This window comes from Colias croceus, chromosome 18 (assembly GCF_905220415.1).
Source record: "Colias croceus chromosome 18, ilColCroc2.1".
Classification (NCBI taxonomy): domain Eukaryota; kingdom Metazoa; phylum Arthropoda; class Insecta; order Lepidoptera; family Pieridae; genus Colias; species Colias croceus.
Window position 1 is genome coordinate 4,671,302 of NC_059554.1, and position 15,283 is coordinate 4,686,584.

The 15,283-nt window shown below is 31.6% G+C and overlaps 1 protein-coding gene across 1 annotated transcript in view; it reads right to left on the reverse strand.

Annotated features, from left to right (window-relative positions):
- LOC123699687 (Down syndrome cell adhesion molecule-like protein Dscam2) overlaps window positions 1-12,123 on the reverse strand; it is a 72,079-nt gene extending 59,956 nt beyond the window's left edge. The window contains exons 1-2 of the mRNA XM_045646697.1: window positions 12,007-12,123; window positions 10,090-10,123 (exon numbers count right to left, since the gene is read on the reverse strand). Of these exons, the coding sequence (XP_045502653.1) occupies window positions 10,090-10,120 (31 nt within the window). The 5' untranslated portion in view covers window positions 10,121-10,123; window positions 12,007-12,123. The remainder of the gene's footprint in view (window positions 1-10,089; window positions 10,124-12,006) is intronic.
- Between the last annotated feature and the right edge of the window lie 3,160 nt (window positions 12,124-15,283).

The following is a 15,283-nucleotide window of genomic DNA, read 5'->3' on the forward strand; positions in this document are numbered from 1 at the left end:
TTTCCTTTCATTACTTAGATTAAAAGTATAACAATTATTTATACAGACTATTTTTGTGTATCTATGCAACCGGAAGAATAAAGCACATTAGTCTGAAAATGTAATCAACAGTAAATTTCAAAGATGGACCATTTTGAAATCTCTCTTTACAACATCTTTTCTCATCCACATTAAATTACCTAAGCGCAATAAACATTTCGCCTCGGAGTAAATTTCATTTGTATTTGCTAAGCGGAACGTATTATCATAATATCACATGAATACCGCGGTGGATACTGCATTGTTTTACATATGTAATGTAACTCAAATTACAAACGCGAATAAAAGCTTCAGTTATTTTAAAAACGTTAATTTTACGTTGATATTTCTCACAACGAGAGATGTAGAATAACGAAATCAAGTAACTACTAGAGAAGAAATGAAGGTCAATATTGATTTAGCTTGCAATATGCTTTCAGCTGTAAGTGTTGAATCGAAACATTTTACGTACAACAACCCTTCCCTCTCGGACTCCGTGCGCTACGGACGTGTGTCTCTAAATAAAAGTATACGATTTAAGCTTAAATTGAAGTGATTTAATTAAAACAAAATAATAGGAGCTCATAAAATTGAAGAGTTCTCATTGAGATAAACAATACGAAGGAAGGAATAAAGCTGTTTCTTTCATTCATCCAACGGACCGTACGAATCAAATATACCAGGATACCATAACATTCAAGCAGCTGCATCTTAGTGAGCGTACGCATCAAAAACAAACAACGTATCATCTCAACCACCAGCGCAATACTAACTACGAGTACTAGGATCGCATCGCACGTAGGAGCTGGCCGCTAAGTACCTATCACGAAGAGCGGGACAAAATTGCGTGCGACGAAGACAAGACAGTGAGTGATTCATCCTATTCATCACCACAACGCATCTTTCGCTCATGCCGATATTTTAAAAAGACGCTAATTGATTTTCAACCTTGTATCGCCGTCATAGGTACTACTTCGTATTACATTTATTTACAGTATAGAAATTTAATTGTATATCGGAAGTAGTACAAATAAAAACGATGTCTGTACGACGCTCGCCACCTGATTCTCAGCTTCAATTAAATACACCAAACACGACATTACAATACAACTCGGATTCGGCTCTCAACATTTCGTGTATACAACAATCGGAGGACAATTATTTTAATATAACAAAACGTCAAAAACGTACATTTGCTGAACTTCCCATAACAACGACTGAGTCAACTTCTGAAATAAAATCCATGTTCGTCGAACTGAGAGAACAGCAAGATACGAAATTCGAATCATTGAATCATGTTTTAACTACTATTATGTCGCAAAATCAGGAGATTCAAAAATCAGTTGAAACTATTTCCGGGCAACACCAGGACTTAATATTAAAAATACATGAATTAGAACAAGAAAATAAGGAATACAAAGATCGAGTGGCATCGCTGGAGATTAAACTGGAACAACTTGAAAAATCGGCCCATTGTACTACACTAGAAGTGAGAAATTTACACAAGCAGCCAAATGAGAATAAGAGCACTCTGACTAATATTATTTCTAACATCAGTTCGACACTAGGCCTCGAATCTCCAATTCAAAATTCAGATATACGAGAAATCTTTCGCACGAAATCAGACACCGTATTAGTGGATTTCACTTCATCTCTCCGTAAGGAATCATTCGTATCGCATTATAAAAATTACAATAAAAATAGACGCCAAAATAAAGAATCGCAATTGAACACTGAGCATATAAACTTACAGGGTCCAGCCCGTCCTATTTTTATTTCTGAGTTTTTAACAAGTAAATTAAAAAAAAAAATTTTTTATATAGCCCGCGAAAATGTAAAAAACAAGAAGCTGTTTGCGGCCTGGACCTCATACGGAAAGATCTATATTAAAAAGGAACAAAGCTCAACACCCGTACGTATTTTAAATGAAAATGATATTTTATGTCAACTATCAGCATGACTATATTATGTTGTACTACTACCTCTAATCATAAACTTAATTCTATTGTTGCATATTACAAATAAGTTTACACATTATATCTCTTGTTACTTTTATAACAAATATTTACTTTATTCTTTACCTATTTGCGGACCACACGACATAACTACACACAATAAAACAATTTACAATCAATTTACTTACTACACAAAACACACAAAAATCAGATACACAATATACACATACAATTTAGTATACATAGTCACGACCCTGACGAATAAATATTTGTTTACGAATTCTAGCCTCGACATCATTATCAATCTTATTTTTATGTTTCGCATAATATCAAAAAAATATGGAGTTGCCACTTGTGTTTCTGATCAGAGTTTAAATCATTACTTTAATTATGGTCGTCTTTGTGTGTCACGGTGTTGCCGTCGACACCTAATTTTATTACATATTATTTACATAAAATAATGCCCATGGTTGAAACATTGAACTCTGATCTAGATAACATTCAGGTGGCTAATTCTATAATATGCGACATAGATAATATAGATAAACATATCATAAACTCCAATAGTAAATATAACTTAAATCTTTTGTCACAAAACATTCGCAGTATTAATTGTAACATGCCGAATCTTAATACTTTTCTCCATAGATCCAAAGTTTCGTGGGACATCTTAGTGCTGTCAGAATGTTGGCTCTCATCAAATAGAAACATCCCTATTCTCGACAATTATCAGTATATATCAACATCTTCACATAACACTCAAAACGAAGGAGTAGTTATCTACTACAACCAAAATCTTATAGTAACGCATGAGGAACCTTGTATTAGTGATGCTAACTGTTTATTAGTATCCATCAACTTAGATACATGTATTATTGCAATATATCGCCCGCCGAGCCATACGAACACAACAAATTTCATAAACTCTTTAGATAAACTTCTCTCAAAACTACATTCGTATAAAAATATTATATTATGCGGTGATATTAATATTGATATTTCAACAAACACATCGGATAAACGGGCTTATGACTACCTTAATTTGCTAGCAAGCCATCGCATTCTACCCGCTCACACTGAGCCTACTCACGGAAGGACATGCCTTGATCATGCTATGATCAGAACGAACCTAAACGCTACTTGCTTTATAATCGAATCGTCTATCACGGACCATGAGTGCGTTGCTGTTAACCTTAAGCAAGATAAATCATCCTTCAAAAAACCTAATATATCGTATCGCGTTGACTTTTCTGGTCTGGACTCAGAATTATCTAATACCAATTTCCATTATATCTCTGAATATAATGACGCTAACATAGCGACTGATAAATTTGTAAGTCATCTAACTAATATTATAATCAATAATACTCGCTCAATTAAAACTCCGTTGAGGCAGAGAGTACGTAAACCGTGGATCACTAAGACACTTTTGCGCATTATGCGAAATCGTGACAATTTATATAAAAAACTAAAGCGAAACCCAACCAACGAAATTCTAAAAATAACTTATAATCGCTACAGAAACTTCTGTAATTCTCAACTAAAGAAAGCAAAGCGTAATTTTGAAAGGCAGGAGTTACAGAGATATAAAGGTAATAATAAAAAAATATGGGATTCAATTAAACAAATTAGTAACTGTAAAAAAGGTTCTGGAAATAACTTAAATTTTTCGTCCACAATTCACACGATCCAAAATGCCAACGATCTTAATAGTTTTTTCACTAACGTTGGTACAAAATTAGCTGAGGAGATTATCAGATCGAATCAAAATTCACAGCTAGAAGTTGATTCATTTTTCCAGTTCAGTCCATCCTCTCTTGACTCTTTCGTCATGCTTCCTACTGATAAAGATGAAATTCAAGCTCTTATAAATTGTTTGAACAATGATTCACTATCCGGCGTAGACTTAATTTCGGGTAAAATTATAAAGAAATATAGTAACTTGTTAATTCCACCAATATTACATATCTGCAATTTGAGTATGGAAACCGGTATATTTCCGAAAGCTTTTAAAATAGCTCTGATAACACCAATACATAAGGGAGGGGATAGAGACTGTGTGAATAATTATCGGCCCATATCTATATTGCCAACATTATCCAAAATCTTGGAACGGATAGTTAACAAAAGATTAATCAGATTTCTGGAGACCAACAATCAACTTTCTGTTAATCAATATGGGTTTAGACGTGGTAAATCTACGAGTGATGCTGTCCATGAACTTATCAACTTAATTATCACCAATTTGGATACTCATAAAAAATGCTTGACAATCTTTCTCGATTTAGCCAAAGCATTTGATACAGTCTCTATCCCTCACCTATTATATAAACTAGAGCGTAGTGGTGTGCGGGGTATCCCACTAAAACTAATGAGTGACTATTTGACTGATAGAAGACAACGTGTCAGGCTTAATAATGATGTAATCAGTGGCGAACTATCAGTAAAATATGGCATTCCTCAAGGAAGTATCCTCGGGCCAACGCTCTTCTTGACTTATATCAATGGGCTGTGCAACCTCAATCTATCCAAGGGCAAAGTCATCACCTTTGCCGATGACACTGCCCTTTTCTTTTTTGGTAATTCATGGGAGGAGGTATTCGAATATGCTCAACAGGGATTTAACAGTGTCTGTAAATGGCTTCAATACAATATTCTTACGTTAAACGTCACAAAAACCAAATATATGGCCTTTGCTCATAGATCTAAACTACTTCCATCGTCATCTTTTACTATTACAGCCCACTCATGTTCTTCAACTCTCTTAAATTGTCAATGTCCATCACTCGAGAGGGCTGAAACAGTTAAGTATCTTGGCATAACCGTTGATCAGATATTATCATTCAAACCACATATAAACATACTCGTGAGCCGATTGCGTAAGTTAATTTTCATTTTTAAGGGTATAAGGCACATTGGTGATCAACAAGTGATCAAAATGGTATACTTCGCTTTAGGTAGTTCTATAATAAATTATTGCATCACATCTTGGGGCGGTAGTGCAAAGACTTACCTTTTAGAAATTGAGCGAGCCCATCGCTCAATTCTCAAAGTTGGGGCTGGTCTTCCATACCGATTCCCTACTACCGAGTTGTACAAAACGTGGGACGTATTGACTGTTAGGCAATCGTTTATCCTTCAAACTATAATAAAACAGCATACTCAACTAGATTTTGACGAAAACCTGCAATTTAGCCAACGCCGTAAAGATAAAGTATGCCCGACGTCACAATTTAAAAGTTTTCATTCGCACAAATTTTTCTGTTTCATGGGTCCATTTCTTTACAACCAATTAAATAAAACCTTAAATATATATTCCCAAAATAAATATAAATGTAAATCAGCTGTAACTAATTATTTAAAATCCCTAGACTACCAACAAACTGAAGATCTTTTAATTACCAAAACCTAATTTTTTATCCTTCTGTATCCTTCTGTACATGACGAACAAAAACACACATGAAAATATCTACGCTCAGACACACACACACACACACACACACACACGCAGACACTTAAACACACACGCTGACACACACACGCACACACAAATACAAACTTACATATTATACACGCGCACAAGTACATGCAAACACACACACAGATTTCACTAACACATTGGTCACGCATATTAGTATTAAGTTTCTATTGTTTTGTTTTTCTGTTCTTATTTTTTTTTAGTTAGTTATCACTTATCAGTAGTGTTATCCGCGAGGGGGGCTAGTGATCTGTACTACAGGTCTTTCACAGACCTATTTCAGACACTAGTCCTTCACAACGAACATGCTACATTTAAATACAGTTAGTTTGTAATAGTTTTTAAGCTGTTGTGAAGGCAATAAATGAACTTTTTATTTTTTTATTTTTATTTTTTTTTTATTAATGAAATGAAATCTGTGATAGACATTGATTCAAGTATATTGTTAATGAATTAGTGTAAAAAATTATGGGTGACCCTGACGCGAATTTCCAAAGCCTATGTATTTGAGTCACGAGTCGGACTCTAATAGATGAGCTTTTGTACTGCTGCTGAGCTGTTATGCATATTACTCGACAAATCCTATCTAAGTAAAAAAATGACTCAAATTGAATAGCTTTTGTCGAGATATTTTCAAACATTACATACGAACAAAACCTAGTAGAGTCTTGACGCATACTAAAAAATGGAGTAGGTATGGTTTAAAGATCTACTTTATAGCTATGTTCGAAAATATTTTGACAAGGCAATAGAAGTTTCTAAAGAATGCATAGGTAACTTAAAAATATGGAAAATAATAAGAAAAAATATATTTTATGGAATCACTTCTCCTAAAAGTTGTACGTTTTGTCCACTGTTAAATCATTTAAAAGCAATCATTATGTACGTACTACAATCGAACTGATAATGATAATAATTAAAAGCTCAAGGGACAGTCGATTGTGTTCGCTCGCCCAAATATGATTAAATTATTTCACAATTCATTTCAGTTTCGTTATTGGAAAACAAATATGTGAACGAACAATACAATTATTATTGAGGACGGAATAAAAACGTCGGTTTCTACGCTAAAGTCTTTATCTTTCTTATTGTTTATTATTAAACAGAATTGACCGTATATTTTATTTCGAGATACTCTTTCCGATTAGGATTTAATAAATAGCCAAGCATAGAGAAAAGTTACGTTAAATAATTATTTATTATTTATATACTTTCCCGTTGTGCATATTGAACATGATCTTCAGCGAGATATTCAGATGGGTGAATAGAAGTAATGGAAACTCAAAAACAATTTAAGTCCGCATATCAATGATCCGACTAGGAATTAATTTCATAATTTATAACAGTTTTATTGTTATAGTTTTTCTTACAATTAAAAACTTCGCAGTTAATCATAATGTCCATTATTATCATATGTTTAGCTAATACTGACTATCGTTCTACCTTAGTAAAAATAAACAAATAATATGAAACAAAGTTCAAGTAACAGAAAAAAGAATTTATTACCTTGAGTAATTTTTTAAATATTTTTTTTACAATTTTCATCGCCATCGCTATTTTGTACCTACCATCTTAGTACACCATACATTACGATGAAAATATATAAAATTATGTTTTGAGTCCAAACAAAACAAAATAAGCGCAAATTCAAATGTATTACCTATTTATTCACTCATAAAACGTTGCTCCACTTACATTACAAATAACGCCATTATGTTAACTACCTGTGAACTCAATTAAGTAGATTACATCCGCGTCAAAAGTCGCAGCCGCGGTTCAGAACACACTGACAAATTAGTTTAGACGAGAATGTAATGACTTGAAAACATGTACGTGTATTTGTACACAACCGCGCAAAACAGTTGACGGAAAAGAAATGAACAAATACGCATTTTAGCGGAAAATGACACGAGAATGTACGCCGAGTCAACCTAATTTTTCATAACATATGAACTTTTCGTCGATGTTAAAATGTTTTATAATTTGAAGCTTTTATGGTTAATATATGGGTTATATATATGGGTATATTTATGGTATACTTTACTGTAGCAACAACACACAATAATTTTCAAATACGTATTTAAAAACATTAAGAAATCAAAGCTTTTAAAAATGAAATAAAATCGATCTCTTTAAGAACTTATATGAAAGCGAAAAATCAACCTACTTTTCGTGTAATTAGTATTAAAATGTCGTCCAGGAGAATAAATAAAAGACCTTTCAAATACGTTCAACGCTTAAGGGACAGAATTTATTAGGGGTATCGAAAGAGTCACTAAGTGATTGCATGAATATTTGTGCTGTTTTAGAAGCTTTCAACACTCTCGGTTTATATTTAAGCTTTGGAAAATTGTTATTATATTATGATTAGAATTATCATTTAAAAGGAACTAATATTATACATTATACTTTTTATGAATTTATTTCTAATTTTAATATATTTTTTGGTTAATAAACTTAGTTTTCTTCAGTATAGTTATAACTTACAAATATTTATCATACTATACAAAATTATCCAAAAACAAGGAATAAGAAACAGAACTATCAATTATTTATACCGGACTTATTGATTACGTCATTGTGTCCTTTCGACGCCTGAAATATTAAAAGCAATAGAACCATTTCTTGTGAACATTAATGACTAATGGTCTCAGCCATAAATTTTATTATTTAATACTTGTTCTAAATTTGTGCGACAATATTCTCGAAAAAACTTCTAACTTTTGCAGAAATTAATTTCCGCAAAATTGTACACATAATGAAATGTTATTCAACTGACCTCGACGATAAGATACTTGATAAGAAACTGAAAAGTGTATTTTTAATATACTTTAATTAAAGCTCTTCATATAAAACTTTCCATGTGCAAACAAATATTCATATTTTTCCTGTTAACACTGGTGAAAATAAGTGAAATAAAGAGAGAGTTTTAATGAAATCCCGAGATGCGTGAATTTATTTTGATAGCTTCCGTTACGTTCATATTATATACCTATATATATTTATTACTAGCGGTCCGCCCCGGCTTCGCCCGTGGTACATATTTACGTTTTCTCTACATAAGAACCATCCTCGTACTTCAAGGAATATTATAAAATAAGAATTAACGAAATCCGGTCAGCCGTTCTTTACGCGCTTACCAACACATTTTGCGTTTCATTTTTATATTATAGATGTATATATATATATATATATTAAACTATTGAAACCTAGTAAGAAACATTTTGTGTATCTCTTGTCTTTGTGAGTTATTATAAAGTAAGGAGGTTAGTTTAATCTTGAACCTAGCCTTAACAATTACTGCCACGGCATCGTTCAAAATCCCGTTAAGGTTTGATTGAATTGTTCAAAGCCTCTACGCTTGTGTTTGCTCTCCCCGTCGATAAACTAACTAAAGACCTTTGTGTTGGAGCTAAATAGCTAGAAGGACAACAGAGATTCAGTTTGTGGCGTGTAATTTTTGCTACATTTCCGTATCTTGTTCGCTTTAGTATGTGACTCTTGGCTTTAATTAGATGAACTCTGCTCTGTTCCAAAGAATACGTTACTAACTAGGTTATAATTAATGCTTGAAATATAAACTGTGAACTCAATTTATGTTCCATTCATTTCAATTATTTATTTTTTTTTTTTCACTCTCCGCTCGCTCAATGAAATACTGAATATTTTAGTTTATTGCATTCTTATAGTGTAAATATATAAATAATTCAAAAAAGTTTATCCCAATCTATGGGCGTTTAAATTATTATTAACGAATGTTTAAATTAATAAATATTATAGTAGATACTTTCCTACTTTTATTTTTAATGTAATCCAACATAAACAACCATTTCTTTTTCCACTGTCTTCTAAATTTAATACCGGCCGTTGTGTTTTTACAAATCGGCAGTGAATTGTCAAACACAGACTTGTGTAAACTTTTGATTGTATTTTGTTATCTTCTTTTTTAATTAAATGAGAGCAAATGAATTAAAGTACGAAAACGGATACAATTTTACATTAATAGTAGATGCTGCGTTTAAACGGATGTTTGCACTTTTGTTTGGATATAATTTAATTTCTCATATATATGAACGAATTTTTATATAAAAATACTAGCTTACCGCCCGTGGCTTCGCCCGCTTTGTCTAAAACCTAATAAATTATATACTTAAACCTTCCTCTTGAATCACTCTATCTATTAAAAACCGCATCAAAATCCATTGCGTAGTTTTAAAGATTTAAGCATACAAACGGACACAGAAAGCGACTTTGTTAATTGTTTTATACATACTATGACGTAGTGAAGAGTTTTTACGATAAAGAGTGTTCTGTAAACCAAAAAAATTAAAGCCTGTACTATAAATTGTCATGGATAATTTCATCAAATTTCATTTAATCTTGGCCTGAAAGACTGTCTATTAAAACCACACCATGGACAGAAACGTTTACCTTCAAATAATATTGTGTAAAGTAATAAATAAATAAATGGTATAAAATCTTCTGTACTCCATATTATAATCTATCACTTAAGACGTAGACCGTAGTGATGTGGCTTGTAAGTTACAACATTAAAGAAAGTCTACTTCTAACTTAACGTTTGATAATATTTTTTTAAATTTATTAAATTATTTATTATTAATCTATTTAAATACTTACAGATGAGAACTATAAGAAAGATCGTGTCCATAACCTGAAAGAAAAAAAATATTATTACTTTATGTAGTTATTAAAGTAAGTTACGTAAAACATTATTTTTATAATTAAATGTTAACATTGAAACAGAATGAATATTTCCTGAAATGTAACATACATTCGGCCAAATTAAAATGATCTAGACAAGCATAACAGACAGATATCAAAAAGTAACATGGCTGACGGTATACAACTGTGAAGTGTATGAATTTGATGCAAACAATGGAGGGAATTCTGACAAAGAAAAAAACAATGAAAATTCATTAAGATTTTAGTAACAGTTGGTGTTATGAAATTTTTACAAAACTTAGTTAGAAAATGATAACGACGATGAATGATTAAACGAAGAAAAAAAATATGTATATAGTGAGAAACAGAAGCTTACATAACTCCTTTATATATGCAGCTTTTAAGTGAAAAATTTAATATAATACTTCTAAAAGAAGAAAATAATAAAATACCAATCTTTACTTAAGCTTATAATAACTTTTTAATAGCATTAATATTAACTTATTTATTTAAACCCAGCGAAAAGTGGAACGGGTTCGATACATTGCGAAATAAAATTCATTTTTATGACTTAATAAGTCATTAGCTATTACGTTCGAAACTTAAGCGGTAAAAGCTTTTCACGATCCCATTTAAATTTTAATTACTACAAGAAAAGTGCATGCAAGGAAACTTCAATAAAGTGCTTTCTCACTTAAGTAATTCTCGATTGGAAGTTATTTCAAATATGCAATATTCATGATATAAAATATATACAACAATTTTTATATTATATTTAAGAAACTAGTAGTAATTGAAGTTATTTGGTTGTTTGTTTCCACTATCTCCTTTGATTTAGAAGTTACTTATAAGTTTTGACGGCAAATTAAAAAAGACTTAAATAAACAAGAAAATATATCTCGATCCTGAATTAAAAATATGATAAAAAATAAATGTACATAATTGAAACAAATCTTTTAGAATTAGGTCTAAATCTAAAAATATGATGTATCTCAATTTTGTAATGTGTATCCAAATTTCTTACATTAATCTGAATTGGATGAGGCAGTGGTATTTTGGTACTAATCGATAAATTCCAATGAAAGCTACGGTTTACTGGCTACGCCGCAACGAGCTACATGCTACGTCAGCTGTCCGCCGTAGAACGGAAATAGAAGCTACGTCTGTTTTTTATGTACGACAAACAGAGGTATATAATAGGAATTTGTATATATTTTTAAACTTAGTGGTATTTTTTTAATATTAACCCAGATATTTTATTTTTAGTTGTGATGAAAAGTTCTAAAGAAACTAACGGTTGAATAATTAACACATATTAATAACACCACAACAATTCTCACACTAGAAAAAATAATTATGATGATACTGTAAACAATACAAATGTTTCTGATATAATTTATGCATTGTGTTATTATATCATAGATGGATTACTTACTATTTATTTTACGATTCTCTCATTTGAGAGATTTTTTTTTTAAATAAAACGCATTCAGCCACTCAATTCATTAGCTACACTTTTTTCATTAGCTCCAATTTATTCACTTATCAAATATATTTTACTTACAAAAAGTACACCCGGTTTTGGAACCAAAAGTTTGGATTGGTTTCTATTTTGTATTATTTAAAACTTTATTTGATAAATGTTTGTGGTAATAAGTTATGACGAAGTTTAGTGAGTATACTTATATTGTGTACTATTCAAAGTTTCACTTAAAAGTGAATCGAAAATTGAAATTTTTTTTATTATTATTAAAAATGTATTTATAAATTATTAATAACCAAAATTGTAATATATAACACAAAGTTCAAGTCACTTATGTTTACAAACTCGACCGCGCTCACTTAATTACTTCGATAAAGTTTGTAACTTACCAACTACGCAAGTTCCATCAACGCAGGGACCGGAAACCGAGAGTCCATATCACAGCACAGTTTATCAACACTGTCCAAAAAGTTTGATAAGTTACAAGTTAATAGAATTCACATTTCGGCAAGTATCGGCGCGGACGGAGGCTGCGTCCCGAGCGAGAGAAAAGCATGAGAGATCGCGAGCGACTGAGCCCAATACAGCCAGCCTCCCGCGCTCTCCTACCTATTTTATATATAAACCGCTTTATATACCGATTTATATATTTACCCGCACTCATACATATTTAACTTTTTTCCCATTTCACATCGTTTATTCGCGTATGTGAGACGTGGACAGTGTAGGCGCGGCGCGTGTGTGCGTTCCCGCCATTTGAACCGAACGAAACGAACTCTCCGCTCTTCTATTTACGTATTTTTAGAAAGGGTGAAGCTTTTATACCTTTCCTTTCTACTATTCGCTGTAGTTCAACTCGACGCTGAATACCTGAATCCTGTGAAATATTTCTTTACGATTCGAGAATTACATTTTTACACTTGAATACTGCTATTGTAATCATTACACAATGTAAATGTATTACATAGTCAGTCTTTTTATTTACTTTTAATAAATATGATGAGGAGAAAAGTTTTAGCAATACCTTTGAGTTATGTTTGGTATTTGTACTCAAGTAAGTAATTGAAAAACTTTAATATTTACTTTTCCAAGCAAATAGGATCGAATTCACGTTTTATTAGTGAGTATGTTTTATTAGTGAGTACAAATCAAGTTTTTACACGGACAAGTGTGAAACTAACTCGCAACTTTCATGTTTTACTCTAAAACCTATATCGTCGGCAAACATAAAATAAAATGAGATGTTACGTTGAACATAAAAATTGATTATTTATTATTATTATCAATATGTTTATTTTAATTTGACATCTAAATTATTATCTAAGTAATGGTGGTTATGAAAACAAACTTGAAAATATCAAAAAATCCACATGTAGTATTCATTATAGGTATATACGTGTTTTTTTTTTGTTAATTTACACTTAGGTACTACAACATACTTTTTTTTAATTAACAATTAATTCAACTTATATAAACTAACAGTTGTAGTGGATTAAACTTTTCATCTGCACAGCACACACCAACTTTTTGGCATAAGTACAAAAATCTGTAAAAGTACGCAAACAGCTGATGTTGCGGTAGATAATGAAATTTATGTTTAGCAGTCGTGACCCTGTAACGGATCGTCATTTCAAATTTATCACAGGACATAGGTAGGTACTTGAAGACTGCATGTATGATGTAATATAATATATTTTTTTTTGATCGATAATGATTGGATCTATTTATATCTATTCTTCAATTGTCTATATAAAGAATTTACAACTTTTGCTACGCTTTTTACATCTACCTTTGTTCTGAGTATGTGCTAATTAACATTTTATTTAAATATCAACAAAACAGGGAATTTATTTACTAAAAATTCTTTATTTGTACCACAAATACTTAAAATACACACACACATTATATACACATTATATTAAAAGCGCGACCGGCTTTAGCTTACCTACGTTTCGGGGGTTATACAGCGTATTTCTTCATTCTTGTTGTGTTCATAACATGATACAAAAGGTCTCTAAAAACGACAGTTAGAAAAACACTCATTTGATTATGAACGAATCTTCAAGAGCAGTCGCAGCGTAAAAGTACACAAACACACACATACAAAATACATCAAAGTAATAAGAGAAATTCAGCAACAAAGCACATTGTCCATAGCTAGTACAAAACGCATAATCAAGGCGCGGGTCCGACCGCATGTCATCGGACTCGCAGGCTTCACAAAGAACACGCAAAAGTATTCTTTTGTACTTTGTATTATGAAAGAGCGAGGTTTCTTGTCCCGTTTGTCATTTATAAAGTAATACGTTATCTAAAGCGGCCACAATATGCTATTTTACAGTGGGCGTGCAGTTAAAAATATGACATAACGCACTGTACGTTGCATTCAAGAATAAATAATGTTTACAATACATATTTATTACATTTGATGATCTTAATAAAAATACTCTTTCCGATATCCATTGTTTTTCGGAAATCTATCTGGTGATAGAGTCGCTCTCTACTTTTAAATATAAAAATAATATTATACATAGAAAATAAAAAACGCAAAGTCTTTGTACACTAGTAATCATATGAAGAAAGACAGTAGGTAGTAACCCAATACAGTGCTATTGCTCTTTGATGCTGGCTACACGTGTTTGAGAGGTCGGAATGTATTCATGCAAAGTCTGCGTTTTTAAGCGCCCAGTAAAGATAATGAATCCTTTCTAAAACTCATCGGACAATTCCAATTTCAGCATCGACCTAGATTCATTCAAAATGCTGACTTGATTATTGTACAAACAACATAAAATTGAAAAAATCATTCCGCTCCTAGTAACTATGTTGGGCATAATTGTTAACCTTTATATTGTATATTTTTCTTTAACTTATATACCTGACCGCGTGTGAACTTGAAATAGTATCATCTCAAAGTTTTTCTAAAATAAGTTACCGTTTTGTTTAGTATTAAGTTATTGCAAAAATGAGTCAATTAATATATGAAATAAAATACTTTAAGATGTTACAATAATGATATATTTGTACATCCAATTATTTGTTTTACAAGAATGAGACGTGCAACGGTAGCGATATTATCTGACCTCATTATTAATCACAAATACCAGGTGTCCGACCCTTTTTCCCTCCCGAATAAAAACCAGCTTGTTAAAACGTCAATTGTTTGTTCAATGGCGTATTTCCGTGTGCAAATTGAAATCGGCTTATAAATCGGAACACGAAACAGGTCCAAACAAAACATTTTACGTATGATATAAAAATTGAAATATATAGTAAATATATATTAAAGTAAAACTGTCGCATGCAACACAGACCCACTTCTCGAGAGCTGTGTAGTTCAAAGTTCAAACATCAATGTGAATCGCTGTGTTATTTTTATTTCGAAATTCTGTTGCAGAGTTTGAAATTTTTTCGTATTTGTATAACGAAAATATTGAATTGTGCGACTGCTTCGTAAGTTCAAATGGTTTTTTTTCTCAATATGCTACAGAGATGCTGCATACATATTGGCTAAAATATTTTTTATGCCATGCTATTTGAAATATTCGCGACTGTACCTAATAAAACTACTACTTATTAAGTAGAGAAATTTCATTAATACAAAAACAATATTTGTCATTATTTTTAGAGAAGATCACAACTAAAAATTAAACCAAATCGATTCCT